The sequence below is a fragment of the Cinclus cinclus genome, chromosome 4, assembly GCF_963662255.1.
Source record: "Cinclus cinclus chromosome 4, bCinCin1.1, whole genome shotgun sequence".
NCBI lineage: Eukaryota > Metazoa > Chordata > Aves > Passeriformes > Cinclidae > Cinclus > Cinclus cinclus.
Genome location: NC_085049.1, coordinates 12,204,625 through 12,231,452, shown reverse-complemented (window position 1 = coordinate 12,231,452; position 26,828 = coordinate 12,204,625). Strand labels below are relative to the sequence as shown.

Sequence of the window (26,828 nt, the reverse complement as noted above, 5' to 3'; positions counted from 1 at the left end):
TGACTTCTTAATTCTGCCTGATCTTCCTGGCATGTGATATAGCAATAAATCCTTAGAGGATCCTTTCAGAAAACCTATGAAACATAAAATTATGGATTTTAATTAGCAATTGCTGCTAGCAGGAACTGTTAATGACAGGTAGACAGCCACTGATTTCCCATGAGTAGAATTGCTAGAAGGCTATCACTAAATATTCTGCAATCTCGCTTATATTCTGTGTAAATTGCAAATGTGTCATTAAAGGTCAGCTCATTTCTGGCTCAACTGTACAACATTTTTAATGTTAATTTCTGCAGCTCTTCATTAGGAACTGTGGCAGTTCTGCATGCTTGAAATCCAAGTGTAAAAATTCAGGATGCTGCTTGAGAGTTAATACCTATTTAATGATTACTCATACCGCCTGTCCTTTACATACATTTTTAGAACTGAACCCTTCTACGTATGTGTAGAATTTAGCTGCAAAAAGAATTCCTACATATATGGAACAAAAATTAGTATAATATAAAAGAAAATGTTGCAAGTGCTCTGCAAATCTTAAAATATTATTGCACAATTATGTTCAGTAGTTGTTAGTGGTGACTGCGTAATTAAATAAAATACTTTTTTGGGACCTGAAGATAATGTGAATGCAAATATCGCCAGATGGATTTGCTGGAGATTATTGATCATTGTTTTATTAGTAAGAGTCTCTTGTTGTATGATGTGTTCAAATCAGCACAGTTCTAAGTGATATTTTTGCAGTCAGTGACCACCATGACATGTTATATTGGGATGTTAAATGTGTCAGAGGAAGATACAAAAATCTGGTGTGCATTTTGTTTAAAAGTGTAAATAAGAATCAAAATAAGGACATAGACTCTCAGGATTGGCATAAATTTACCCGTGTCTATTACTACATGTGAGGCTGGTATATCACTGTGTGCCTGCCTCATCTCATAACAGTCCAAATCCCAAAATTGTTAATTACTTTCAAAACACAGAGGAGCTGAAACTGGAAAACTGCTGCAAATAATATAATTGTTTTACTTGTCTCATTTCTGTTGCAGTTTGGCACTGGTGTTACCATCATACAGCTTTTATTATATTAAAGCCAAAATAGATGAACCAATAACCCAAGCCAGATGTAAGTACTTCAAAGATTCCCTGGTATTGTCTGATATTGCCAGGTCTCAGATTCACTTAAAAAGCAATGTTTGAAATTCATAAATTTTGTGGAATTCACTGATGTTATCATGATATACCCAAAATCTTCAGCAATGATTCTTATCCATTGTAACACCTAAGGTGGAAGAAATATTCTATCAAAATAGAATATGTGCAGAACATGTCAGTTCCACTGACAATCCCTACCCCTTACTCTGTGCCTATAGAATCATTGCTTTGTGTATCCTCTATTGCTGTCATTTTAAGGGTCTGGATATTTGGGTTTTTTTCATTCTAATAGGACAATATAATGATACAGACTATAAGAGTAAAGCTTTTTTTGCTTTTTGTATTTTAGTTACAATATAATATTTAGCAAATGATCTCTGCTAGAGCAGTGTGAATGCCCTGTTTGGTTTGGGTCGCAGTTAGGTTTATATTTTGCATTTTACAAGTAGGTTTAGTGGATGTTTGCATTTTATTTTTAGATTAGACTGATTCCAAACCATTTAAAGATTCTGAAGTGATAGTAGGAAATTATACTTATCAGTATTCAAAGGTTTTTTATTGGGTGTAGCTTAACTGTAGTCTAGGTAGTACACAAAATAGAACCAATCACAGATTTTTTAACTTTAATCTGGCGTTATGATACATTTATAACAAGTATGCAGTTAAATAGAAAGCTTGAAAACACAAAAAACCCTTCAGAGAGGCATAGATGCTGTTAGTTTAGAGAAAACTTGGTTAGAACTGCATCACTCTCCTCCACCATTGCTCCCACTTATGAAGAATATGCCAACTTTAATACTGTGATTATTTGGTAAGTGATTATTTTGTAAGTTTTTCCAATATTGAGTACATTAAAATTAAATTCTTAAGCAGAGACTATGATTCAGTTATATGCACTTATATCACTTATATAATGAAACAGACCCTTGAAATAGCCACAGTGTATAGAAGGTACTGAGAAATAACTGACAAGAACCTATTCTTCAGTCTTCAGAGATGTTTGTCTTTTTTTTTTTTTTTCCAGACTACAGCTGTATGTAAATTGAACCTTTGAATCTATGTACAATATTTTTATTCAAGGGGCTGTTTGAATAAAATATTGGTTTGTGACCCCTTGTGCTTTACCCTGTTTTTTTCTGTTTCCCTGCTTTCTCTTTCTGATGGATAGTGACATCCAAAAGGGGCAAGTATATTCTTGTTGCTCAATTTCCTTCTGTTTACTCTAGTTGATATTTTTCACTTGTATTTCTATTCCTACTGGATATTCTCCTCTGTATTCCTCATCTCAGGATTTTCTTCATGATCGTTGGGTACCATAGCAATAGAAATGGAAGAACAAAAGTGAAGTATTTTACTCTTTTCATGCACATTTCAATATGTTGTTAATCTCTGATCCTTCTTTGTCTGGTCCTATCAGTGTTCAGTGATATCAGCTATTAAAGCCATTTTTTTTTTTCAGTAGGACTTACAGTGATGCTGCCACGACTGAGTTTTTTAAGCTTTATTGAAGAAAGTATTAGGAGTATTTTTCTTAATGTTTTAACGACTCAGTGTCACAAATATTTATTTGTATCACAGTTTACTTCTAGTGAAAATCTTATTTGTTTTCATATTGCTATGCTAATTAAATGTCTTCCTTAAATAAATTGTTAGATATTATCTTACTGTTGCCAGTTTTATGTTGTATATAATAATCAAGTAATTTCTTCCTATGTTGCAAAATATTGAGAAGCGTAGAATTCCTTAGGGGGGGAAATGTTTCAAACATTTCTTTCTAGATTCATGGATGCATGCAAAAGTTAGCCAAATAGTTTGAGAAGAGGAATGATAGTAAAATACCAGTTTACTTACTTGGTGTTCACTCTTCGTTTTTTTTAGTTTCAGAGTCACTGAAGCTTGATCATTTTGATGAAGCTGGCTACACATTTTTAGCACCAAGGTTGGTTGATCTCCCAGTAATAAATGTTATTTCAGTATCTGATCTGATTATGGGCACATGGAAAATACAGACTTGACCAATAAAGCTTCATTTGGTAAAAAATTATCAATCTCTATATGCTGGAATGTAAATAGCATCTTCAGGCTCTGATTTCTTCTCATATTAGTCAGAGAGCTGTAAAAACTGATATTGATATTTTAATGGAAAACTTGTTCACATCTGGGCATTTCTTGTGGTCCTGACTCTCAGATTTTACAACTATTTTTAGAAGAGGTTTCATAATACATAACACAACATGTTTCTCAACTTCAAGACAAAGGGTTTCAAAGCTCCCTATTACTTAATTATTAGTTAATTTTCAATTAATTGAACCTAAAAATGATTAATTCATTGAAAACTTATTAATTTCATTAGTTCCCTGAGGTTTCTTTAATGAGAAATTCTGCAGTTCTTTCCCTTTTAAAATTGTGTTCGCAAGGTATGATAAAAACTTCCTAAAATTTAAGTTACTCTAAAAGATAGTTGTGATAAATAAAGGAAATGCTGTACAGTTAAGATCAATTGAGAATTGTTGCATTCTTATCTGATAAATTTCTGTAGACTTTTAAATTTTATTTAATAGATCAATTTCAATTAATAGATTGATTTATGTAAAGTATTCTCTCTTAAAATGTATGCTAGCTTAACAGTTTAATTTAATTTTTCTGAAAGATGAAGCTTTTGGGAAATATTTGTACCAATTAGCAGTTTCCAGCAACTCCTTATTGTCCTACACGAACAAAGTCAGCTTAGGTAAAATCTGACTGTGGTATTTCTGGAATATGGTAAGGTAAATAAAGGGCAATAAATTATCTTAGTCATATGAGATACTTGAACAGACTTGTGTGTAAAACTAAATTAATACAAAAGCTCATTTAAAAAGAGAGCCCCCTTGCTTTACTGCTAAATTCTCTTTGCATTTTAATTAAAGTTTTTTTAATGTCACTCATCACACAATATTTGCCTCCAAAATGCCCAGTGACTTTTATTTTGCTTGTTTGCATTCAGTGAATTGCCCAATGATATATTTGTTCATTACATTATATAAGGGAGAGGAGTTTACTGTTTATCTGTTTTGCCTATGTCAAAACAAAGAGTGTTTATATGTTCATGTCATTTGTACCCCGATAAAATTGCATTTCAAACTCCTCAGAGGATAGGACCTTAACCTATAAATCTGGCCTTAGTTGAGCAGGTGGTGGCTGTGTTTCACCAGCAGTCCAGGTACTTTTAAAGTTTAACCCAGGAGAAATTTAAATTCACTGGGCTTATTTTTAGTGTACAGACTATGATCTCCTAATATGCTAATATGTCCTACACTACTCTGCATTTTTTTTTTTTTTTTTCCCCCCACCCCGGGAATTGACACCCTATTTAATGCATGCAGTCTTCTTACAATCCAAATCTTAACAAATGCTTAGGCAGGCGTTTGAACACCTTATTTCCTGTGGATGTCTCAAATAATTGATATGGTAATCATTAAACACTGATCATGGCAGCCAGTGGACACATTAGTACCAGCTACTTCATAACAGTTGTGCAATTCTGCATGGAATTCTAAATTGTATTCTTTAGCAGCACAAGAAAAAAGTATGGGAAGACTGATGTTTTGTTGTTTTTCAGAGAATACTGTAGCGATGTAAAAAAATCAGAAAACAACACTGAATTTCTATTAAATTTCAATGAATTTATTGACAGAAATACTCCAAGCAGTTCATCGTGTAAGTACACTTCTAACCTCATTGACATTTTTCCTTAGGAAAATGCCTTCTCATGGATGAGAACTCATGCTTAAATTTTATGTTGTTTTTTTTTTTTTTATTTTAGTAGAAATGTATCTATGTCAGGATTTTCTATCCAAGGTAGAGAGTGTAAAATTAGTTTGCAAGTTTCTGGCTTAATTTAAGAAAGTTTGTAAGGCATTATGCATCCTATGTTTTCCATAATTCCTCTCAGCATTTTGTTCAAGCAAAATAATTACTGGTTCATTTTAATGCACTCCAAATATTTTTGAGTTTATATTTTCTCACTTGAGCATAGCAGCCAAAGTAAGTCTGTGACAGACTCAAATCTTGTGATGAAGTCTTCAACTTGCTTTCTTGTCATTTTATTCCAAAATAAGTAAAGAAATGAAGTTCAAGACCAAAATAACCAGTAACCAGAATAAAAGATAAGGAAGTTGTTTTGCTGGTTCACAAATTGGTTAAAGAGATCTCACTTGGTCCTGAACAGCTTAAGACCACACAGATCCATGTAACTGCTGCAGTGGTGAGCACTGGGCTTTGGGAAGTGATTAATTCATATTTTGAGAACAGGCCTGAACCTCTGTTTAGAATAAATGAAGAGTTATTACAATCAGTAACGTGTTAAAGCCTTGTTCTCAAGAAAGAAAAAAAAAAAAAATAGGTGTTTGGATTTGGTTTGGTACACACACATCTGTTTATCATTATTCATAATGTATAAATACTTGGAATAGCCTTTTTTTGTTTGTTTGTTTGTTTTTGGGGTTTTTTTGTTTTTTTGGTTTTTTTTGTCTTGCTTTCCTCAAGTCTTTTTGACATGTTGCTGTCAGGGATAACTGATCAATTCAGAAAGAATCTCCCTGCTAGACCATGTAACTGCAGGAATGTCCACTTAGATAACATATCTTCTCACAAAGGGATATATTTGTGCGTGTATATGAGTGCTTGGTGTTCTTTTATTGGAGTTATCTTATTCATTGACACATTGCCGACTGACCAAAATTTTGTCTGAATACCTTGACTCAGTCTTGGAAATTAAAACATTCACCTCCACTGATTAAAGCAATTAATGATAATTTAATAAAATATAATAAAACATTAAAATCCATGTGTAAAATTTACTATAAGCAAATATTGAGGACACCTTTAGGGATGCTGTGGAATACAGTAGTGCTGAGTAAGTAATTATTTCAAAATGTTATATACTTATTTCTGTATTTCAGTTTGGAATATGCAGCGATTTTTTTTCCTTTTTTCCTAATAATTAAGTTATTTTAAGAATAGTCTCCTTAATAAGTAAGCAGTGTTAATGAAAGCACTGAGTGGCTGTAGAAATTATCTCAGCTAAAAATGCTTTTCAAAAGGAATGACTAATAAAATCCCCACATTGAAATAATCTTCAGTAACACTGCTAAAGTGTTACTTAAAAAGAAGGTTAAGAAGTACTGACTTCAAACTATCTTTTCAAAGAAGTTTAAGCGTGGCATCTCAGTATAAGGTACTGATTTAAAATTAGTTTATTTCCCCGTATCCATTTTCAGATGACAAATGTGTTTTATTTAGAGCCTGGGGCTTAATTGATCTAAATATGTTTATAATGTAGTTGAGCTTCATTAGGATTTGTTTCCTTGCTTCAACAGAAATAAAAAGTGTTTGAATGGGCACGTGCTTTAAAAACAGGTTAAAATGCAGATTTAGGGGCTCAAAGCTGGGGCCTATACCCTTATCACCTTCCTTGTTCCTGTGACACAAAGATAAAGTTTTAGGATACAAAGAAAATGTTCAAATGGACTCAACAGTGTGAGATCATTTATTTAACTCTAATCACCTGACATAATTTGAAGTTAGACAGAAGGTCTAATATTAACAGCCACAATCTTTGTGGCTGGAGCATCTTGGCAACTCAGAGTTTCATTCTAGGCTTTTATTAAAACTCCATCACATATAGTTTCAGATTACTTACATTTTAACTGTTTTGATAGGTAATACTGATATGGTCATTAGAGTTTTGCTGGATGCAGGATTTACAAATGAACTTGCCCAAAATTATTGGAGTAAACTGTCTCTGTAAGTATTCTTTTTACTGATTTTTTATGCATTTCAGAGTTTGAGAACAAAATGTTATACATCTGTGTGTATATACAAATATGCAGTTAATGTTACAGAGAACAGGTATTTATTCACAGTTATGCACTCTAATGGGAACCCGTGACATGGGAATTTGTGAGAATTTCAGTCAGTTTTCATTTTAAATCTTATTTTTATTTACAGCGATGGAGTTGTTGCACAATTTGTTGTTACAGATGGTGGGATTACTAGAGTTTTCCCCAAAAGGTAAGAATTATTACAAAAATAGTATGATATGATAATTTGGAAGCCTGAAAGGGTGAATTGTTCAAGAGTTGCTTTATTGAATGAAAAGATACAGTCTCCTAGGGTCTAATCTCTAGTGATTGCTGTGAAATTAATGTAATGTCTTGTTTTTCTTCAATTTTACCTGTGCCACTGCTTGAAATTAATCTGTCCCATTGCTTTCATGACAGATCCTTTTTATCCAAGTTTCTAATCAGTGCAGAGTAGCAGTAAAAGCAATGCCTTTGTAGTAACAGTGGGGTCATGCTAATTGCTAATTACTCCCAAACACTCAGTTCTTTGGCAGGCTGCAAATACTGGAAAGTAGTGGGTGATTTTTATTTTTTTTTAATTTTTTTTTTTTACTAAAACCAGACCTAAAGGTCCAGGATCTTCAAGAGAGAAAAAATGTATCATTATCAGAGGACAAAAAGGGAATGTGAAATTTGACATAAAATAAACTAGACACACTCCCATGAGCGACTGGGAATAGTGAGGGCACCAGTACAGATCTACTGGTAAATGGCAAATTTATCTATTTTCTTAGGTTATTCTGTGTTTCCCCAAAATGTGAAAATGGCAATGAATTTTACTCCCCAAGTGAGTTTCTTTCCTATTTTGGGATTATAAATGATAGTAAATCTTTTGGGATTAAGCTCAAAGCATAGTGTGAGCTGTAAAGGTTCATTCAGATTTTGTTATAAGTAGTGTTGCAGTTGTATTTGTCACAACAAATCTAAAAGTGATGAGTCTAAATTAGAGGTTTTCCAAGAATACTAATTCTTGTTCCCCCCCTAAATTTGTTTGTTTAGGCTTTTTCTAATGATTACACTTGTCTTTTAACCTGTGAAAACTGGCAGAGCCTGAGGACCATAGGAATGAATATCACATTTTTTCCAACTGTGAAACATTGAAAGAAAACAACCTGCAGTACAGCTTTAATGAGATTCTAAACTGTCTTTTTTTGATCCCGATTTTTTTTTTTTATTTAGGGCAGGAGAAGATTGGTTGGAAAATGCTGAAACTTATGAAATTAGCTTCTATAAGAGGAGTTTAGATAATGACAACTATATTTTCACAGCTCCATACTACAACAGTAAGTCATCACAGTTTAGAAATGTCAGAGCTAGCTAGTCTGAGTGGAAGTTTCCCATGCCAGATGAGGTCATTGACAAAAGATGCAAGCGTGACACTTCATAAGGAAAAAAATCTTGTGATAATACCCATTATTAAGGAAAGTCTAAACTAAACAAAGTCATCATCATTTGTCAACTACTCTGGTGGCCCTGTGTGCCCAGAATGAACCTCAGTGAGAACATACAGAGTACTGGTGTTCGTTCAGTGTATTGAAACTGTTTTACAGAGGTACCGCAAAGATACAGGCAGAATTATTTTAACAGAAAGTGAAATAACACTGCACTCATAGACAATAACTCAAACTAAAGTCTTAATAGAGTTCTGTATACTGTCTCAGCACCCCCAGGACTGACTTGGGGTCCAGGGATAAGGGTCCAGAGGCCATAACTCTATCCACTGAACCACTACTTAGTTGAAACTTTGCTTTTGAATTCTAGTTGTGATTGTGCTTATTCACCAAAACCAGTTGGTCTGAGGTATTTCAAATCTATATAAGCACAATAGCAAGTGTTTGTTATTGATGTGAGCAACATTAACTTCTCAAGTTTGTCGAAAAGCAGATGCTACCACAGATGACATGATGATCTCTTAAACATATGGGATCCTTCATTGCTGTTATTTCATAATTATTTATTGTTTTTTTTTTTCCTCAGTAAAATATAAAGATGGTAATTAAAAAAAATAATCCCCGAAGCATTTGTTGCTCCTCAAACAGCTCTGGGGACTTTTAACTTGCCATTTCATACTAAGCAGTGTTGAAAACAGTTTGAAGTCTGTTAGAGCAGAAACTGTGAATTAGTGAGTGGTGTCAGTATACCCTACATTGAAAAATACACAGACAACATCAGGATAAAATCTTTGGCTCTGATCCTGGTTTTTGCAGAGCTCTCACATGCATACATGTATTCATGGCTCTGTTTTCAAAAGAAAATGCTACAGTAACTTTATAAAGCACTGAAACAGGGAAGAAAAAGAAGAAAAGTAAATACAAATATTTCTTATTCATGCCAGTGTTAGTGATCTGAGCTGTCACAGGTGATAAATGTGTACTACATCTGGGTTAGTGCTTTTGGACAAGGATTTTTTTAAAATTATTCTGGTATTTGAATAATAATAGATTTAAGTTTCAGAGGAAGAGGCTTTTATGTCACCCTAACTTCGTTTTGTTTGTTTGTTTGTTTGTTTGTTTTTTATATATACTGTCAGAAAGTGGTGCCAATAGCTATGAATCAGGTATTATGGTAAGCAAGGCTGTGGAAATAGAAGTTGATGGGAAGCTTCTGAAGCCAGCAGGTAAGATAGAGTGGTGCTGAAGCTTGAAATACTTTCATTATTTAGTTGTTGCACAACAGTGAATTGGAAACTTAATTGAGATTTCAAAGGAACTTCACTTTATAATAACATTATTTTGTCTGGGACAGTTTTAATCTTTCTAATGGAAATCATTTGCATTTGAGTAAGGGTGTTTAATTTATTAGTTTCATAAACAGTGTCGGTGATCGGACAATTGAACAAAAATCATATTTTATCCTTCTCCAGTTCAATGATTTAGATGTCATTATAATTTCCCCCCCTTTTTTAGGATTATACTGTTACCTTTTTTTCCCCTTCATTTTACTAAGAAAGACTTTCATGTATTTCTTGTTAGTTGTTGGAATAAAAATTGATGCAACCAGCTGGATGGAAAATTTCACAAAAACCACAATCAAGAGCCTGGTAAGCAACTGACCAAATCTTTTTTGAACTTTATTTGCATTTCTCAAAGCTTCAGATGCAAATAGGTTTACTGTCTCTTTGTGCCAGAGTCACACTGATGCACAGTTGCCAAGTAGTTGTGGTATTTAAATCATCCAAATGCAAAAAATAAATCTGTGTTGAAATAGGCCGTATTTTGCCCATGTCTTGCTGTCATAATTATAAAACATGGATAGAGAAAAAGAAAAATTACATATTCTAGATAATAGTAAGATTATTCTGTAGCAGTGGATAAAATCTGCAAAAAAAATGGTGATTTTTTGTTATTTAATATCCAGGATGGGTAAGCAGTGTGGATTTATATCGCAACCAACATAACAGGGTTTTAGCAGAACTTAATGCAATAGGTGCTTAACCATTTAATTCCATACATCTAAAGTGTAATACATCTGAGATGTAAATGGGGAGGAGGAAAGGTTAAATGAATGGAAAAATATGGAATTGATAATGAATTGTGGAAGGAAAGGGGCAAAATGAACAAACATACAGAACAAAAGCTTCTTGCTGGGTGAGGCAATGTAGCTTGGTTGGTTTTATGTCTTGGGAATCAATAAGAGAGTCTGGCTGCTTTAGGTATTTGAGCTGTAGTTCAATGGGGAGGCAAATGGATTGCCTAAGTGTCAGAACAGTTAAGGACAAAAATACAGAAGTGAAAAATGGAAAGTAAGATGAGAAAGGAATTAGCATTAGTATTTCAGAAAGAATGCTGATGACTCCAGCATCACCTGGCAGTTGTTTTGCTGAGGACATAATGCAAGGGCACAGTTGTGTGTGTATGAGTACACATACTGCACAAACATGAGAAACATGTGTTAGGAATCAAAGCCATAAAAGCCAGCTGGGTTGATGGGCTTCCTTTATCACATAGGATTCCCATGCCTTGAAGGTTTTCATAGTCAAGAAGGATACTTTTGAAGGCTTTCCTTCCAAATTCCAAACACATGGAAACACTCCTATCTTTTCTGTTTTACTTTATGCTCACAACACTGACATCCTGACAAGTCCTCCAAACTATTTATCTGTATCAAGCATGCTTGTAAAGGGAGTTGTATCAGAGTCTTTGGGAAAGGCAGTCAAGATTGTGCTATTGATAATTACTGAGTACAGGTTGTTCAGAGAGATAGTTCTAATAAATTTTGGACACTCAAATTAATTTAAATTTATATAAGTATACTGAAAACAGAATCTCTTGTTCTTACCTTAAGTGATTAATGTACCTGCAAAATACAGTTTATTTTGTAACATTTTTGTGAAGATTACCATACTTTTGTTTTTCAGTGCAACAGTGAAATCTGTGGCTGTGAAAGAAATAGCATGGTAAGAAAATGTTCAGTTTATTAATATCTGGCAGAATATTAAAATTCACTCATTCTCTCTAGATCTCTCTAAGACAGATTCTATCACTATTATTTAAGTGTTAATTTTACAGAAAGCAGGGCATAGTTGTTTGTGTCTGAAGAAAGATGAAGGTTAGGAGGGAAGGGAGAGAGGGCATAAAATCAGGAGCAGTGGTTATGGTGATGAAGTTGTGGGAATAAGTGTAAAAAAATTATACAAGAAAAGCAATAGAGAATGATGTGGAAAAAACTTGATAAACATATAACAGTAATTAGCAAAACAAGAGACAAATCCTAAGGAAAAAAAAAAAGAATAATATTTAAAATTCTAAAAAAAAGCACCTCAGAAAAGGGTAAGTGCAAATTTAGAAGGACTAGAGTCCATAATGTGCCTTTCCATAGTCATTGGTTCCCAGCACATTCAGAATTAGGGGACCCCATAGTTCTGCAGGCACTCAGATGACCACAGATCCAGGGACTGTCACCGTATCAGGTTCTGCCATGTGTTTAAAAGCTTTCCTGTGCTCAGGTCTTCTGAGTTCCTTTGAGGAATGTGAAGATCATTAAAAGCAAGAATTACAGCAGAAAGGGTACTGTGGGGAGTTGCCTATTTGACCTCACTGCTATCTCTCCAGTCTCGCTGCAAGGATCTTTTGCAAAGTGCAAAGCATATGGAATCAGTGGGTTTCCCATTCCTGCACCTGACACCTGGAATAATCCCACTACAGTCCTTGGCAAGTGAAAATAATCATGCCTAGCAAGCTGGGAGCCTGTCCTTCAGATTTTTACCATTGAAAGCTGCAAATGGAAAAGTACTTTAAACATGGCTGAAGCACATGAGAAGTTGTAGCCCCTTATTATGAACTGAGTTCCAATTATAATCAGATTTAATAAGGATATAGCACTCTTGGAACTAACAAAGTATTGAGCAAATAAGAATTTGCAAAACAACTTTTATGAAATTAAGCCACAAATAAGCCTTTGATCTGTTCAAACTTTTATTATACTGATAATGCTAATTATTATAACTTAAAATTGGCCCTTGGCTATGGGTTTGTGATTTGAAGATACTTCTGATGTCTTGAAAAAAAAAAAATGTTCTATTGACAAATCTTTCCTGTAAAACATGTTTCACTTTCTTACAATAGCATGTGGACTGTGTTATCCTTGATGATGGTGGATTTCTTTTGATGTCCAATCGAGATGAATATACACAACAGGTATGTATGTTCTTTAAGAACAGAAATAGGAAACCAATAGGGAGAAGTTTAAAGAGAAAAGACAAAAAGGCATTTAACTCTCAACTTATTCTATAGATAACAAATATATTCCTGGATCAGAAATTTTAGGGCTAGTTTGCTAGTCTTTTTTACAGTTTTCTTTACAGAAGAAGGTTCCAAACTTCTTTCTAAGTTGCATTCTTTGTGCTTTGCCATTAGGCTGGTAGGCTGCCAGTGGACTTAAAATGGTGAGGAAGGTGTGTGTTATCCACACACCTTCCTTCTCATACTCTACTTGCTCTTCCCCAGGCAGGGTCTCATTGATACTGCATTTAACAGTTACCTGTCTAACTGGGGAATTTAGAACTGTGCAGCTCGTTATGAGAAAAACACTTGGAAATGTTTTACCTTAACTCTGTATTGCCCCCTATCAGATTGGAAGGTTCTTTGGTGAAATTGATCCTGGCCTGATGCGGAACCTGATTAACATGTCCCTGTATGCCTTTAACAAGTCTTATGACTATCAGTCAGTCTGTGATCCAGAGGAAGAACCAAAGCAAGGAGCTGGACTTCGTACTGCTTATGTGGTCAGTAGTCCTGTGTGCAGTGGCTGACAATCCATTGAAAGTCTGCACGTGTTCATGCAAATAAAATAGCCTCTTTATTTTGTTCTTTATTTCAGCCTACCATAACAGATATTTTGCAACTTGGATGGTGGGCTTCAGCAGCAGCCTGGTGAGTATGAGTGTGTAGGAAATACCTGTATCCAGACTGTAATTATTCAGTGGACTGAAACTATTTGTTTTGGATTTTTTCCTCCATAACCGTTCTCTGGACCCTTTGTTTCTGCAGTTTCTCATCATGAAAATTCTTACCTATCAAAACATGACTGTTTTGTCAACAGTTCAATTCAAAACTGCTATTGCCTGGTTTTGTGATTGTGTGTTCTGACTACAAAGTCAGCTTCAAGAAATAGAGTTTGGATTAATGGTCTAAGTATGATGGGCAGTTGTGAAGTCTACATTATCACATTTTGAATCATTGATCACTTGGTTCCCTATTTCAGGATATCATCTTTGCCTTTTCTAGCAAGAAGTCTTAAGAAAATCAATGTTTGCTTTTCAGTGAGCCATTTTACAAAACACATTAATCAAACCAATCAGTTTGGGTTGGAAGGGATATTTAAAGGTTGTCCAATTCAACTTCCCCTACAATGAACAGGCACATCTTCAACTAGATCAGGTTGCTCAGAGCCCCATCCCCCTGACCTTGAATATTCCCAGGGATGAGACATGTCCACCTCTCTGGGCAGCTTGTACCAGTGTCTCACCATCCTCATTGTAAAAAAATATCTTCCCTCTTTTAGTTTAAAACTATCACCCCTTATCCTATTGGAACAGGCCCTATTATAAAGCTTGTCCTCATCTTTCTTAAAAGCCCCTGTATTGAAAGGCCACAATAAGGTCTCCTGGGAGCCTCCTTTTTGTTCATACTGAACCCCAACTCTCTCAGCCTTTCCTTATGACAAAAGTATTCCATTCCTCTGATCATTTTTGTGGCCTTTGTCTGGACCCACTTACAGGCCCATGTTTTTCTGTGCTGAGGACTCCAGAGCTAACACAGTACTCAGGTGGGGTATTTTACCTTTTTGTGAGCCATGCTGACTGACACTCACATCAGCTATTTCCCTCAGCACCACACTGGGATAAGTAAATGTCATTGATGTGGTGCTTTTGCTGTAGTGTGAATTGCACCCTTGGAGACTGGTCCTTCTTCTAAAGTTGCATGATGCTTAATTATTTTTTTTTCTAATAATAATTACCAAACTGGAATAAATTACCTCCTTTATGAAGCTGAAAATTAAAATACATAGCAGCTGAAAAGCCATATATTAAATTTATCACAGAAGCATTAGGAAGAGTGGATGTTGTTTTTTATTGTTGGTTACATTTAGTTAACAGGAAGAGAAAGAATCTTGGGGTTTTTTGGACAACAGCAAAGCAAGCCTCAAAAATTGAAGCTGGGCAAAAATACAGACGAGAAACTTGACTTCTTTTCAGAGAAACTTCTGTTTATCAGTGTTCAAATCAGACTTAGCAGTCTGGTCTCAATTTAGACCTGAGATTTATTTTGTGTGATGTTTAACTTGAAAGCACAACATTAAAGTATTTTACTATGACCATGTCTTTAATGGAATCTAGGTCAGAAGCAGGCAGAAAAGGCCATTAAGCAAGCAAAGTGAAAAGAGGTGACCAAAAAATGGATTCAGTGAGGCACCTGGCAAAAATACAGGGAAATAAGAGAAACCAGGTTATTAATGAAAGCTATAGTGTTTCAGGCAAAAAAAAAATGTGAGATAAAGGTGTGAGCGATCATTTTCAAAATTTATATGGGATACATTAGCATTTGGTTAGCAGAGTAAGTATCATTTCTCCTTCATGCTCCTTTAAGTCAGCAGATTTAGGAGTTTTCCCAGGCTGCCTCTTTTGTTCAGTTCCCTGTAAATTCTGAGGTAAGCCATTACCAAGGATTACTATTTTCTGTCAGCAAATGGTGTCACTATTGAATAGAATCAGGTTTCTTCTGCTCCATAACTGCTCTGGGCTGTCTCTCTAATGATTGAAAGCACAGAGTCATGGATGTGAATCCATAAATCCTTCAGGGAATGCCTCCATGTGGGAGGTGTACTCAGTTTCTTTACACAGGAATCACTCTAGATAAAAAAACTTTCCAGTTGAATGAAGTTATACAGTCCCTTCTCTCTGCAGAACAAGTGCTAGAACAGAATGAGATGAGACTGGGTCATATTTGTGGGTAGAGGCAAGCCTAAAACATGACAACTGGAAAATGGAACTTAAGAAGGTTAAGGAGAAGCAGGCTGTTACAGAATATACATGCTGCAGTTCCTGTTTTGACAGGCTGGCAGAGGAGAAAAAGTAGGTACCAGCTTGCCATACACACAGACGTTAAATAAATAAAATTGGAAAAAAAAATCCATCATCAGTGAAGAAAGAAATAAAATGGAGCTCTTTAAGCTTAAGTATTTTGGCAGCATGTAGAAAGAAAATGTAGTCCTTACCTCAAGAGCAAGAATGGAGATGATTTTAAAAGTCAACTGTTACAGTAGTGGTTTTTACAGTATAATATTCCAGTGTTGATTTTCTTCTCAGAAATTTAGCAAACCTTAATCAGTGTAAAGTATCTAATTCAGGAACATTTTCCCCGAGTGTGTTAGAAAGGAGTTCCAGTTGGTTCAAGTTGTGGAGAAACACCAACATGCCTCTTCAACCTCCCACAGAGGTATAAAGAGAGGGCATGGATGGTGTGATAACATTTCCATTATGGGAGTTGTGGGCACACATTACAGCAATTTTTGTATTTTTTACAATAAAAGTTTAGTGTGAAAGACCAGTGAGAATGTGGGAGAAGAAGGCCAGAGTCAAACTGGAAGGTTTAAAGAAACACAGCTTTGATAGCTGGCCAGAGCATAAAAAAATATTGTTAATAACTTATATTTGAGTAGGTTTTAAGTATCCATTAAAATACAAAGAAGAAAAAGAGCCTTTAAAAATAAATATATTGTCTTTCTGTGTCCAGGTCTATCTTACAGCAACTGTTTTTGAGCTTGACTTTTCCACGGTTCCTTGAAGCAGGTAAGTCAAAAGAATGTTAAAAGTAAATTTTGAGTGAAGTAGAAGGTAAGAATCGAAGCTGGGGACATATTTGGGTCTCCCCATCATGACCATGACTTTAAAATGTTGTTTGTTAGTTAGTTTGTTTGTTTATTCATTTATTTATTTGTTTTATATCAGCTGATATGGAAGATGATGATTTCGGTGCTGCCCTGCCTAAAACAAGCTGTATCACTGAGCAAACTCAATATTTCTTTGAAAACAATGATAAATCCTTTGGTGGGATTGTAGACTGTATAAACTGCTCCAGGTAAAATTTCTTCAATATAAGTAATAACTTTGGGATTTTTATTTATTTTACAAAAGATAGCAACACTATGATAAGAAGCAAAAAAATATATTTTGGATTCATTTCACCAAACTTACATAATCAGGACAAAGAAGAATAGAGGCAGGCAAATGGCATTTTTTTATTTGTTTAGAATTAATTTTAACTTTAATCATTAAAGAATCATAGAAATGTTTAGTCAGTTTTTTTGTTTTATAGTCTGTGCTCCATTAAATTGTATTTTTATCTCTGTCACAATTCGTTTTCTTTTAATTTATTATGTCAGCTTAAAAGCATTCTGCAATATCCCAAGGGATATGATCTTCTCTAATCTGGTTATGTGTCAGTATTTTTGACGGTCCAGAGGATTATGCAATTTTTCTTCTAACATTTTCTAGTTGATAGTGCTCATGATTTAAGAGCCATGTGTCTTACAAAGCAAATGAAGGTATTTTATTTTTTTCATAAAATAACTACTCTCCAGACACCAATGGTTAAGGAGGGCAGTTGAAGATTGCATTTAATAATATGTGAAAAAATTATATACTTCAGGAACCTAGCATCTGGGACCTAGATCTGTTTCATACAAGAACCTGCTGGGGTTTTGCATATACTTTGAGTTTCTGAAAACATCTTAGAGATTAGATTTAATAGCCAGATTTCAAACAAAAAGAGGACAGTGTTTCAAGCCAGGAAAGAAAAGAGACAGAGCATTGGAGAATGGTGAAGACAGCCAAAATACGTAGACTTTTTTCCATTTCTGTACTTCCTCTTCTATATTGCTAGTATACATTGGGTTTATTTATAAACTGAAAATGACCCTACTAACTTAAAGACTTTTTCCAGATTTATGTGGGTATAAAAATACAACAAATTCACATCAAATATATGACATGCATACCCTATGCTTCTCTCTTGCCTTTCTTACAGACAGGTTTATGTTTTGGGGTTTTGTTTGTTCGTGTTTGTGGTTGGGGTTTTTTCAGTGTTAATTGATGCTGAACTGATGTTATTTCTCAGTACAGCTACTGTGGTAGCAGTACAGAGCTAGCTATTAACTCAATTAAAGTAATTTTATTCTCTTTTCCATGTTTTCCACTAAGAAGCCCGGTTGAAAAAGGGTACGATGGAAATGTCAAAAAGATTACAAATTTATTATAAATGTTTCTTACTGTTTGCTAATGAAAAAGATAAACAGTAGCAGGCAGGCTAAATCTGTGAAGCTGGATTGTTTTATTCCAATACTCTGCGTCCTTCTCAAATACGATTTTCCTTGCTTCATTTAAACATAGGTTTTTGTTGGCTTTTTTTCCAGACTTTATCATGCAGAGAAGATTTCAAACACCAATCTAGTGTTCATTATTAGTGACAGCCAACTGCTGTGCCGTTCCTGTGACCCAAAGCCACTGATGCAAGCAGAGAAGCCGGGTATCCTTTAAAAATCATGTTATTTAGTAGTGTGGATTGATTTTTGGCTATAGGATACTGGAATATATTTGGGGAGAAATGACCCACTTATCTACATTATTACCATGGTTGCCCACAGGTATTTGTGGATGATATCACAAATCATGTGAAGCAGCACTCATTGAGGTAGAGAGCAAAGCTGTTATTTGTGGGAATAAGACAGAAATGGACTGACAGGAACTTAATGAAGTTTCAAAAAAGCAAATGCAAAGTCTTGGGTCCAGAACAGAATAATTGCACAGCTGGACAGGCTAGGGACAGAGTGACAGAAAGATTTGCAGAAAAGAGTTGGAGGTTCATGGTGGGCAAGAAGCTGACCATGAGTTGGCACTGTGCCTTGCAGAAAAGTGGTCTGGTCACATCCCGGGCTATGACAGCAAGAGTGTAGTCAGCAGACTGGGAGACCTGATCCATGCCAATTCTTCAGCACTGGTGAGACCACAGCTGGAGTGCTGTGTGCTTCCCAAGACCACACTGGCATACAGGAGCAAGTCTAGTGAAGGGCCACCAAGGAGGTTGGCATCTTGGAGCACAAGCAAGGAAAGTCTGAGTGTCCTGGGTTTGTTCAATGTTTACAAAAGACAAGATTGTCTGTCTAGAGAAATAACAAAAAAAACCAAAAAAGCCAGGATAAGACTGTTCAATCATGAAAAATTGAAATGCTGCACTGTAGGCTAGTTGATGAAGGCACTTCAATGTGTGCTCAGTGTCAAAGAAGAACTTCATGTGATAACTGCCTTAGCTATCAAAGGCTAGAGTTCATCCTGGTGCACAGAATTTCTTCAGAGCTGGCTGGAGACATAGACAGCTTTACATTCTAGGCAGAGTTCTTGCAACACAAGCATTGAAGTTAAAAGCATGTGAAAGACTGTTTTAATTTACAACCACCTTCATGCCAGTCTCTCTGCTTTAGCCTGTTCACTGCAGTAGATACCTGGAGGTGATGGTGATGGAAATACATGAAACCAACATACACATTCTAGGTCAGAAGAAATCCACCTCAGCCATTCTCTTCTACGTAGGCTTGAGGACAGCACGCCAGAAGTGGTAAATCAAACCATGATTTGGATTACTGTGACAGAACAGGGAAAACAATTAGTAATACCTCTGTCCACATCAGGAAGTTAGTTGAGACAGCCTCTCGCACTCCTGAAAGAAAAGCAGATGGTGGTACAGATGACTGTGTTTCTTTGGCACAAACAATGCATTCATTGCCACATTAATAAAACTGGAATTCCATGTACGCTTGGGCTGAAAAGGAAGTTACATTGGGGTGTCATCACTGAAATATGTAAACACAGCCTAATATTCTAATTGGCTTCAGTCCATTACAGTTTGATTAACTGTTTCCACTGCATGAATTTAAAAACAGCAATGACTATAGAAAACGAAGCAGAGTGGATGGGAAAGGGCACATGACTTGCATTTCCCTGTGGAGTCCAAAACTACTAGAAAGCTGTAAATGACCTTAAATGGCAGTCAGAACAGCTGTGTGGGCTTATATTGACTAAAGGAACTATTTTATTTTTATTCAACTATGCAGTGCTAAGCTATTCCCTCTGTTCTGTAACTAAGGTAATAGTGAAATGCTTATGTAGCATAACATCACCCAAGCAGACAAAATGACCTTTGGGTGCTATTTAGATGATTATTATTACATTTTGCTTCCTTTTGGCTGGTACAGCTTTGCTTATGCACAGCCTCTTAAAATATTTTTGTGTTTCAACTTCCCTTTCAGTTGAGCCACAGCAGAGAAAAGGGGAGATGTGTCTTATAATATCTGAATGAAGGCAGATGCAGATCTGTAGAAATTAATTCCCCATCATCTTGCCTTCTCTTCCACTTGTTGCACTGAAGCTGCTGTACTACTCCATGGTAGTGCATGAACAAGATTGATTTTAGTGTAAATTAGAGCTACTAAAGTAAGTTCTGGCACTTAATTCTTTTAATAGCTTTAATATGTGTGCTACCTGGAGTGGAATAAAAAAAAACACCTTAACATTAAAAGTAATAAAAGCTTTATTACTGAATGGTAATACGAGCAGGTTTCAGCAGAAGGCTGTTTTGCAGTTTGCCATATCCATGCCTTTCAATTCTGCTCCAATGACTTGTGCCCCTCATTAGCCAGTGGCTCATGTGAAATACAGTGTGAAGTACACTTTAACACCAGCAATTACAGATTTCAGAGATGAGAGGTAAAGCAGTACCTCATACATTCAATTAGCTAATTAATAGCATGTCACTGCTCCCCTTTCTCTCCTGCTGTTCTGCTGGTAGTATGGACAGCATTTTCTCCATCTGCCTTCATCGCTGAAATGCTCATGGGATCTCAGTAGTTCTCCTGTCATTTACTACAAAGCCTGCAGTGGCATGATATTTTCTATTATATTTCAGGTGTTGTAAGTGTACCCATAATAGAACCAGTATTTTTTATAGGCTTTCACTGATATTACTTTTCCAAACAAATTTCCTTTCTTTTACTGTGTACCTTCATTATAGCAGAGTAACTCAGTGGTAACATAAACTATAACTAATCAGCACCATTGAAAGTTTACTGCTTTATAAAATTCTTTCTGAAATATTTATGCAATGATTAAAAAAAGCAATATAGAAAACGTTTAAATACCTCAGCTTTTATTTTATTTCTGTTTATGGTTCTGGAAATATTCTAGGAAGCTGTGCAGGATGTTTATTTTCTTGACTGTAGCAGTGAAAAAGGGAAAAAAAAGGTATTTCATTTTGATTTATCAAAATGGCTGGGCTGGTTTTCTTGAATTTAAACAAGGAACTGTGAATATTGATCTTTATTTCAGCACTATCTAAATTAGCATAAATCTTCCTTCCTGCCATGAAAATATAAACAGAATGTTGATCCTGCTCATGTGCAATGCATGAAAAACAGTGACAGTCCTTAACCAGAGAAACAGATGAAGGGCCAAATCCATGTGAAATGGTCAAACAACCTAGATACAGAAAGGGTCCTGAAATATGCTTTGATGAAGCCAAACAGGTAAAATTGAAGTTGCAAGACTTTAAAAACAATTGTAGAGCAGCTTTAGATGATCAGGGAAAACTGTGTTTAAATGTACCTTGGTGCCTGGTAACCTTTTTATCACTAAACATACTGTTCACTCTAGACCATAGCCACTCTATTTCAATTAACATAAACTTAACAGCTGCTTTCTTATCTGCATTTTCTATAATCGTTGCACTTTCACACATGATTCCCACTAAAATATCACCAGTGAGTGTAAAACTGTTGGTCTCTTTATGGTGCTGTGAAATTCATTTCTTCAATGGCTGGCACAGGTAGATGATGATCTTGGCTTAGAAGTAGTGTTTTTATAATTATCTTTCCAAATATTATTTAAAGTATTGCTAAATAATTAAAAATGTTCTTTGTGTTTTGGGATATTTATAATTCTGCAAATTGTGCTGCCCTTAGGTCATGTTCTTAGCAAGTTTATAAGTGTATTGCTTTACTGAAATCACCAAAACTATGCTGTTTGGTACTTCTGTTTTGAATGCAATAGTTTTGAAAGGGAAAAATGATGACTATAGTTTTTTACATATACCTAAATTAATATTCTTTCTATGTTACCTTTCAAGGATGCAAAAGATATTATGATAAATTCAAGTTGTTCAGAATAAATTTCAAGACAAAAAGTGCTGAACAAGGAAGTCCCTGGCATTAGATACAATAAATACTTTAAAAATGCATTTTTTAATATCTCATGCAATTTCTGCAATTTCTGCAATTGAAAGATTGTCCCAAACCAGTGCACAGTTAACTATAAATGTTGCATACCAAAATTTCTTCTAGTATGTTCTCTGCTTTTCTTGTAATAAGGCACAATTACTGAGATGTCTGTAGTCTTTTAAAAGTTTAGAGAATTGGTATTTTTCTAGTAACCAAATTTTATTTTATAAAAGAAGTCTTCTTACTGGCCAACAAATATTAAATATAGTTGAAAACCCATCCAAAAGCTATCCAGCTATTGTAAATAACCCAAACCATCCTGATATGATTGTGTGTGAAAGTACAACTCTTGCTCACTAGCTTGATGTGCTGATCAGTGTGTAAGTCATGTGTTTTGTAACAGTGGATTGTTTTGGTTAAGTTTATTTGCAAAATTTGCTGTGAATCTCTTGCTCTTGGGTGGATGCTTTCACATTAACTCTGCTAACTGCCAGCAATCTGCATGATATCTCATCTTGTATGTCTTTTTTTCTGTGTTTTCTTTCCTTTCCTCTACTTGCTACTTTGCCCGTTATTAATAGGATCAGCCTATATGCACAACGAGTCGTGCCTCTGCCATGACGTCCGCTCCTATCTTCATTTTTCTGCAAGTTTTCATGTGGTGTGGATGGTCAGTTACTTTCTCTAATTTTTTGTTTTGTTCTTGGCTTAAAAAATTAGCAGACTTTTTTACTTACTGGGCATACAAAAGAAAACAGAATGAGACGAGTTCCAAAAGCAACAATCCGGAGCAAATTACTGTTGCAATATAAAGGGAAATTAAATATGGAAAAAAAACCCTGTCTGGAGCCTTATAAATCACAATTACTAAACACGAGGGCCTCTCCCATAGAACATACAAAGACAAGAGAACCTGTTGGATTTATATGGTTGGCTCTTTGAGATTGCACGTGTACCAGCTGAGTCAGCATCCTTCACTTCTAAGCATTTTTCACTTGTCCTTGTTAAAATGATCAGAAATAGAAAGTTTTTTCACGGAGACAAACAAAGATGAAAAGCAAATAGAAGAGACAGCATACCTGTGAAAGCAAAGCTTTACTTAGCTGTGACAAGGATGAGTGTTACGTGTGAGTGTTGCTGTTGAGAAGAGTAAGGAGTTTTCACTGCATTCAATTGAGCACAACAGGTAATCATGGAAGATAATGGTGTGCATCAATTTGGGTAAACTAGGAATTCAATAAAATATTTTTTTTTTACTTCTTATTTATTGGTGACCTAAACATATTAATTGCCTGATTACAGCAGAAGGTGAGGTTTTTCTTCTAATTAATTGTGTGAGTAAGTTCCTGTGTATGAACCAAGTGCAGAGTCTGGGGTTTACAACTAAAGCCTTGGCAATTAGACTGTGTTGCATTTGATGGTGTGGGACTGTGTCATGAGTTACTGTGCAAGTGACATGTCTGCAAGAGAGCTGCTGAGCTGAGGAGCAAAAAATCTGTGACTGAAGGGAGTTCTGGTCGACATTGTTCTGAAAACCACTAGAGGGAGATACTCACATGTTTATCAAAGTAAAGCAAACAGAACCGAAAGCTTACAGGGCACTTTTCAGAGTTAGTGTAGTGAAATATTGAGAATTAATGACATATTGAAAATAATTGAAATTTAGAACAGTCATTTTCACAGTAATTTATATTCTCTCTATACTTAAGGGAAGGTTCAATTAATATCTCTTGAACATAAGTGAAAAAAATATTTAAATTCTGTTTAACAGTTTATTGTTTGAGTAATTTTGAAGTTTGTTATTCTGCATTTAAATTATGCAGTTTCTTGCAAACCTAACAATTTGCACAGCCATGGCAGAAGGTTGTAGGGATAAGTGAAAGGCCTTTCTTTAAGCTAGTAGTATTTCACATTAAAATCTAGATTAACATCTCATGTTCTTGCTCCTGCAATTTGCTGTGCACATAGGTTTCTTTAATTAAAAAGCTACTGTCCAATGTACATAAAGCAGCAGAGACTCACCTTGAACTGAATTCTTTATGCCCAAAATATGCTTTCTACTTAAGGTGGGAAACATACAGAATATAATTTTAACTGATAAGCTTTTGGCAGCAGAAAGTTATAAAGGTAATTTTTTTTTTCATCCACCTTGTTTTTAATAACTTTGTTATTTTGGAAATGGGTTCTCTCTGGACATTAATCTGTGTAGTTATATTAAAATCACTGAAGCCAACACAGATACAATCCAGCTGATCAGGTTCACTAACCTGACTTTTTTTTTTTTTAACTTTTCATCAAGGATAACAAAATAGTCATTATCACTGCCTCAAATGGCTTGCTCTTACTTTGTACATGCACACTGTTTTTGTTTGCCATTCCTGAGAATAAAGAGCTGTACAGGTTTTTAGACCTTATTGGGAATGTCTCACACCATCAATTTCCAGGTATGTCAGTGGGAGCTTTGAGGGTGATTAGCAATCCAGGCAACTGGATCCATCTTGATGGAATTGCCTGTGTCCCCAGTCTGTGCATGGGTGGCTGTACACCTTCGACAGCTTTGTCTGGTAGTCCAGACAAAGGAGGGTAACCCAACATTCATGAATGACCATGCATTGAAAGTGGAAATGACTCCTGGGTAAAAGCAAAGGTGTTGTCCATGTGATATGAAACATTTAAAACACATGTTTGTAACAGGTATAACTTTCAGGTAATCAGTTGGTATCAAAGGCCAAATCAGAAGCTCTTTGGGCAGATGTTGTTTTATCCTTCTATAAGTCAGAGTAGCACAGTGGGTTCTGATGAATTATTATAATTTAAAAACCAAAAAAATTTAGAACATTAAATAGTTATAGTGTGCTTCTAAAGGAGTAACAAGTGTGTTTATAGCCTTAGCGTATATGTGTGTGTATATATATATATATATATGTATTTGTAATTTCAAGTGATTTTTTAAAATGTTGGACTGGCAGTGTCTTCAAAGAAACACTGCTATATAGCAATGAATATTTGGTTTGAATACTTAAAAAAAGGAAGGTACGGATTTATAAAAGCATTCATTTCCATTCTGAAAGTGCTGAATAATTTTCATAGCATGTGATGCTGTAAAACAGCCTTATCTAGAGTTGTCAAACCAAGACATGACATGAAGGAGATGACATTTGAATTTGTCACTTTTCTACCTCAAGCATGCGAGGAAATTTGATGTTTATTAATGAAAGAAATTTCTCATACACTTCTGGTGAAATGAAAGTGGCTTACAACAGTGGCTTTCAAATTTATTTTACAATTCTCTCTCTTCAAAGAGAGACATAATTTTGAAGACAACAAAGAGAGGACATTCCCAGCTGATCTTTATTCAGGATTTGTGTGATTAATGTCATGGGCTGGAAAATTTCAGTGAAACTGCTTAAAAATAGTTCAGTGTCTAATTGCACTGGAAGAGGTAAAGATAAGATAATGTAAAGGGAAGATAAAATTATGCTGTATATCTTTGCTATAAGATTCTTTAGAAGAAATCTCAAAAATAAGATTAACATAAAACAGTTGAAGTTTTCTTAAGGCTCAAGAAGAGGGAAAGTGTTTTCAAAAAGGTATTTTTAAAGACCATTCAAAACTGACATTTTCCTCGATCTGGTTTTAAACTGGAGGTAGAATCATACTTACTTCTAGGGGACTCTTGAATTTGATTCATGTAAATAAATACATAATCAGATTTCCTCATCTTTATTTTCTTCTATATTTTCATGTTTTCTGTAGTTTTTGACAACAGTTACAGCACAAAAGAAAGTTACAGTGTGAAATTCTGTGGAGAAAAAAATTGATTTTGATAAGATTTACTCTACCTTCTTTGCCACTACTATTTTTGTCTTAGCTTAGGACGTGAAAGAATTAACTGATTCCAGAGACAATATTTAGAAATTGTTCTTGGCAGAACTGCTGGTTTACCACTGTAAATTGGTCTACAAACCTCAGAAATTTAATGTGGTTTTAATCAATATCAGGCTAAAATCTCACTAACCTTGAAATACACGTATAAACCTTGTATACTTTTGTGTAGTGCAGTTTAATGCTGTTGTTCATAGTAAGATGATGCCTTTCCTGCATGAGGCTTCCAAGATATTCTCTACTGTTGTGAATTGTTAATCCTTTTTAAACTTCTCTGTGTAGTCTTAGGGAGAGGGAAAAAGATACTAAAATACTTCTTTTCAACCCAATAGGAATATTACATTGTATGACTGATGAATGTAATAGCAGTTGAGAAATTGTGGTGTACTTAAAAAAATCTCATACAGCAAATAGAAATGGACAACAGAATGGAGGGGTTTTTTTAAGTACATATGATGGTAGGATTAATTTATCAACATAATTTGCAATATTTGGTCTAATGCAAGATGACCTAAGGTGAATCCTGTATAATTCTTTATGTGGAGGCCTACTTGTTTGTATTCATACAGGATGGCATTTTCACTATAAAGGTATTTTCCCTTCATGTTATGCACAATTTTGTTTAAGACCTTCAGTTTACTACTTACACTCTCCAGACATCTCCTATCTGTTGGAAATTTTAAATCTCCTGCTTTGCTTTCAACTCTTTCTTCAAAGATGACTCTTCTAAGTAATTTCAGTGATAAGAATAATAAATACCAAGAGGTAACACTGAGTACTGTTCACTGAATTCATGTGAGAAGAAACCTTCACTGATAATTCTGTTCTAATGGTAGTCACTGTGAGAAAGAAGCCAACAAGATTATTTTTAAGTGCTTTAAATAGAAATAAAGCTGCATGACAAGACACAGTGCAGATGCAAATAGTGACAGAGCCAAACTAAATAAACCAGAATGTTCAGTGCATCATGCAATCTTAGCATCCTAATCCAAATCTGGTGCAGCAGAGTTCACTTAGGACATCTTATTGACCAGAAACCTTAGGAATTTTGAACTTGTAGAGTGCAGCTAACCAAAAAGAAACAAAACCAAAAAACCAAACAAAAAACCAAAACAAAACAAGAAAAAAAAAAGCCTAAGACAA

At 35.0% G+C, this 26,828-nt stretch overlaps 1 protein-coding gene across 3 annotated transcripts in view; it reads left to right on the top strand.

Moving 5' to 3' along the window:
• CACNA2D1 (calcium voltage-gated channel auxiliary subunit alpha2delta 1) overlaps positions 1–26,828 on the top strand; it is a 352,862-nt gene that overhangs the window by 323,792 nt on the left and 2,242 nt on the right. Inside the window, exons 22-38 of one of the 3 annotated variants that reach the window (XM_062491654.1) lie at positions 1,047–1,123; positions 2,321–2,335; positions 3,031–3,091; positions 4,754–4,851; positions 6,855–6,939; positions 7,144–7,206; positions 8,217–8,320; positions 9,568–9,654; positions 10,010–10,077; positions 11,395–11,433; positions 12,602–12,673; positions 13,108–13,260; positions 13,356–13,408; positions 16,271–16,326; positions 16,486–16,615; positions 17,949–18,061; positions 21,028–21,110. In XM_062491654.1, coding sequence (XP_062347638.1) covers positions 1,047–1,123; positions 2,321–2,335; positions 3,031–3,091; positions 4,754–4,851; positions 6,855–6,939; positions 7,144–7,206; positions 8,217–8,320; positions 9,568–9,654; positions 10,010–10,077; positions 11,395–11,433; positions 12,602–12,673; positions 13,108–13,260; positions 13,356–13,408; positions 16,271–16,326; positions 16,486–16,615; positions 17,949–18,061; positions 21,028–21,110 — 1,357 coding nt within the window. Of the gene's footprint in view, positions 1–1,046; positions 1,147–2,320; positions 2,336–3,030; positions 3,092–4,753; positions 4,852–6,854; positions 6,940–7,143; positions 7,207–8,216; positions 8,321–9,567; positions 9,655–10,009; positions 10,078–11,394; positions 11,434–12,601; positions 12,674–13,107; positions 13,261–13,355; positions 13,409–16,270; positions 16,327–16,485; positions 16,616–17,948; positions 18,062–21,027; positions 21,111–26,828 lie in introns of all 3 variants that reach the window. The other 2 variants (XM_062491655.1, XM_062491656.1) reach the window with 2 other exon arrangements.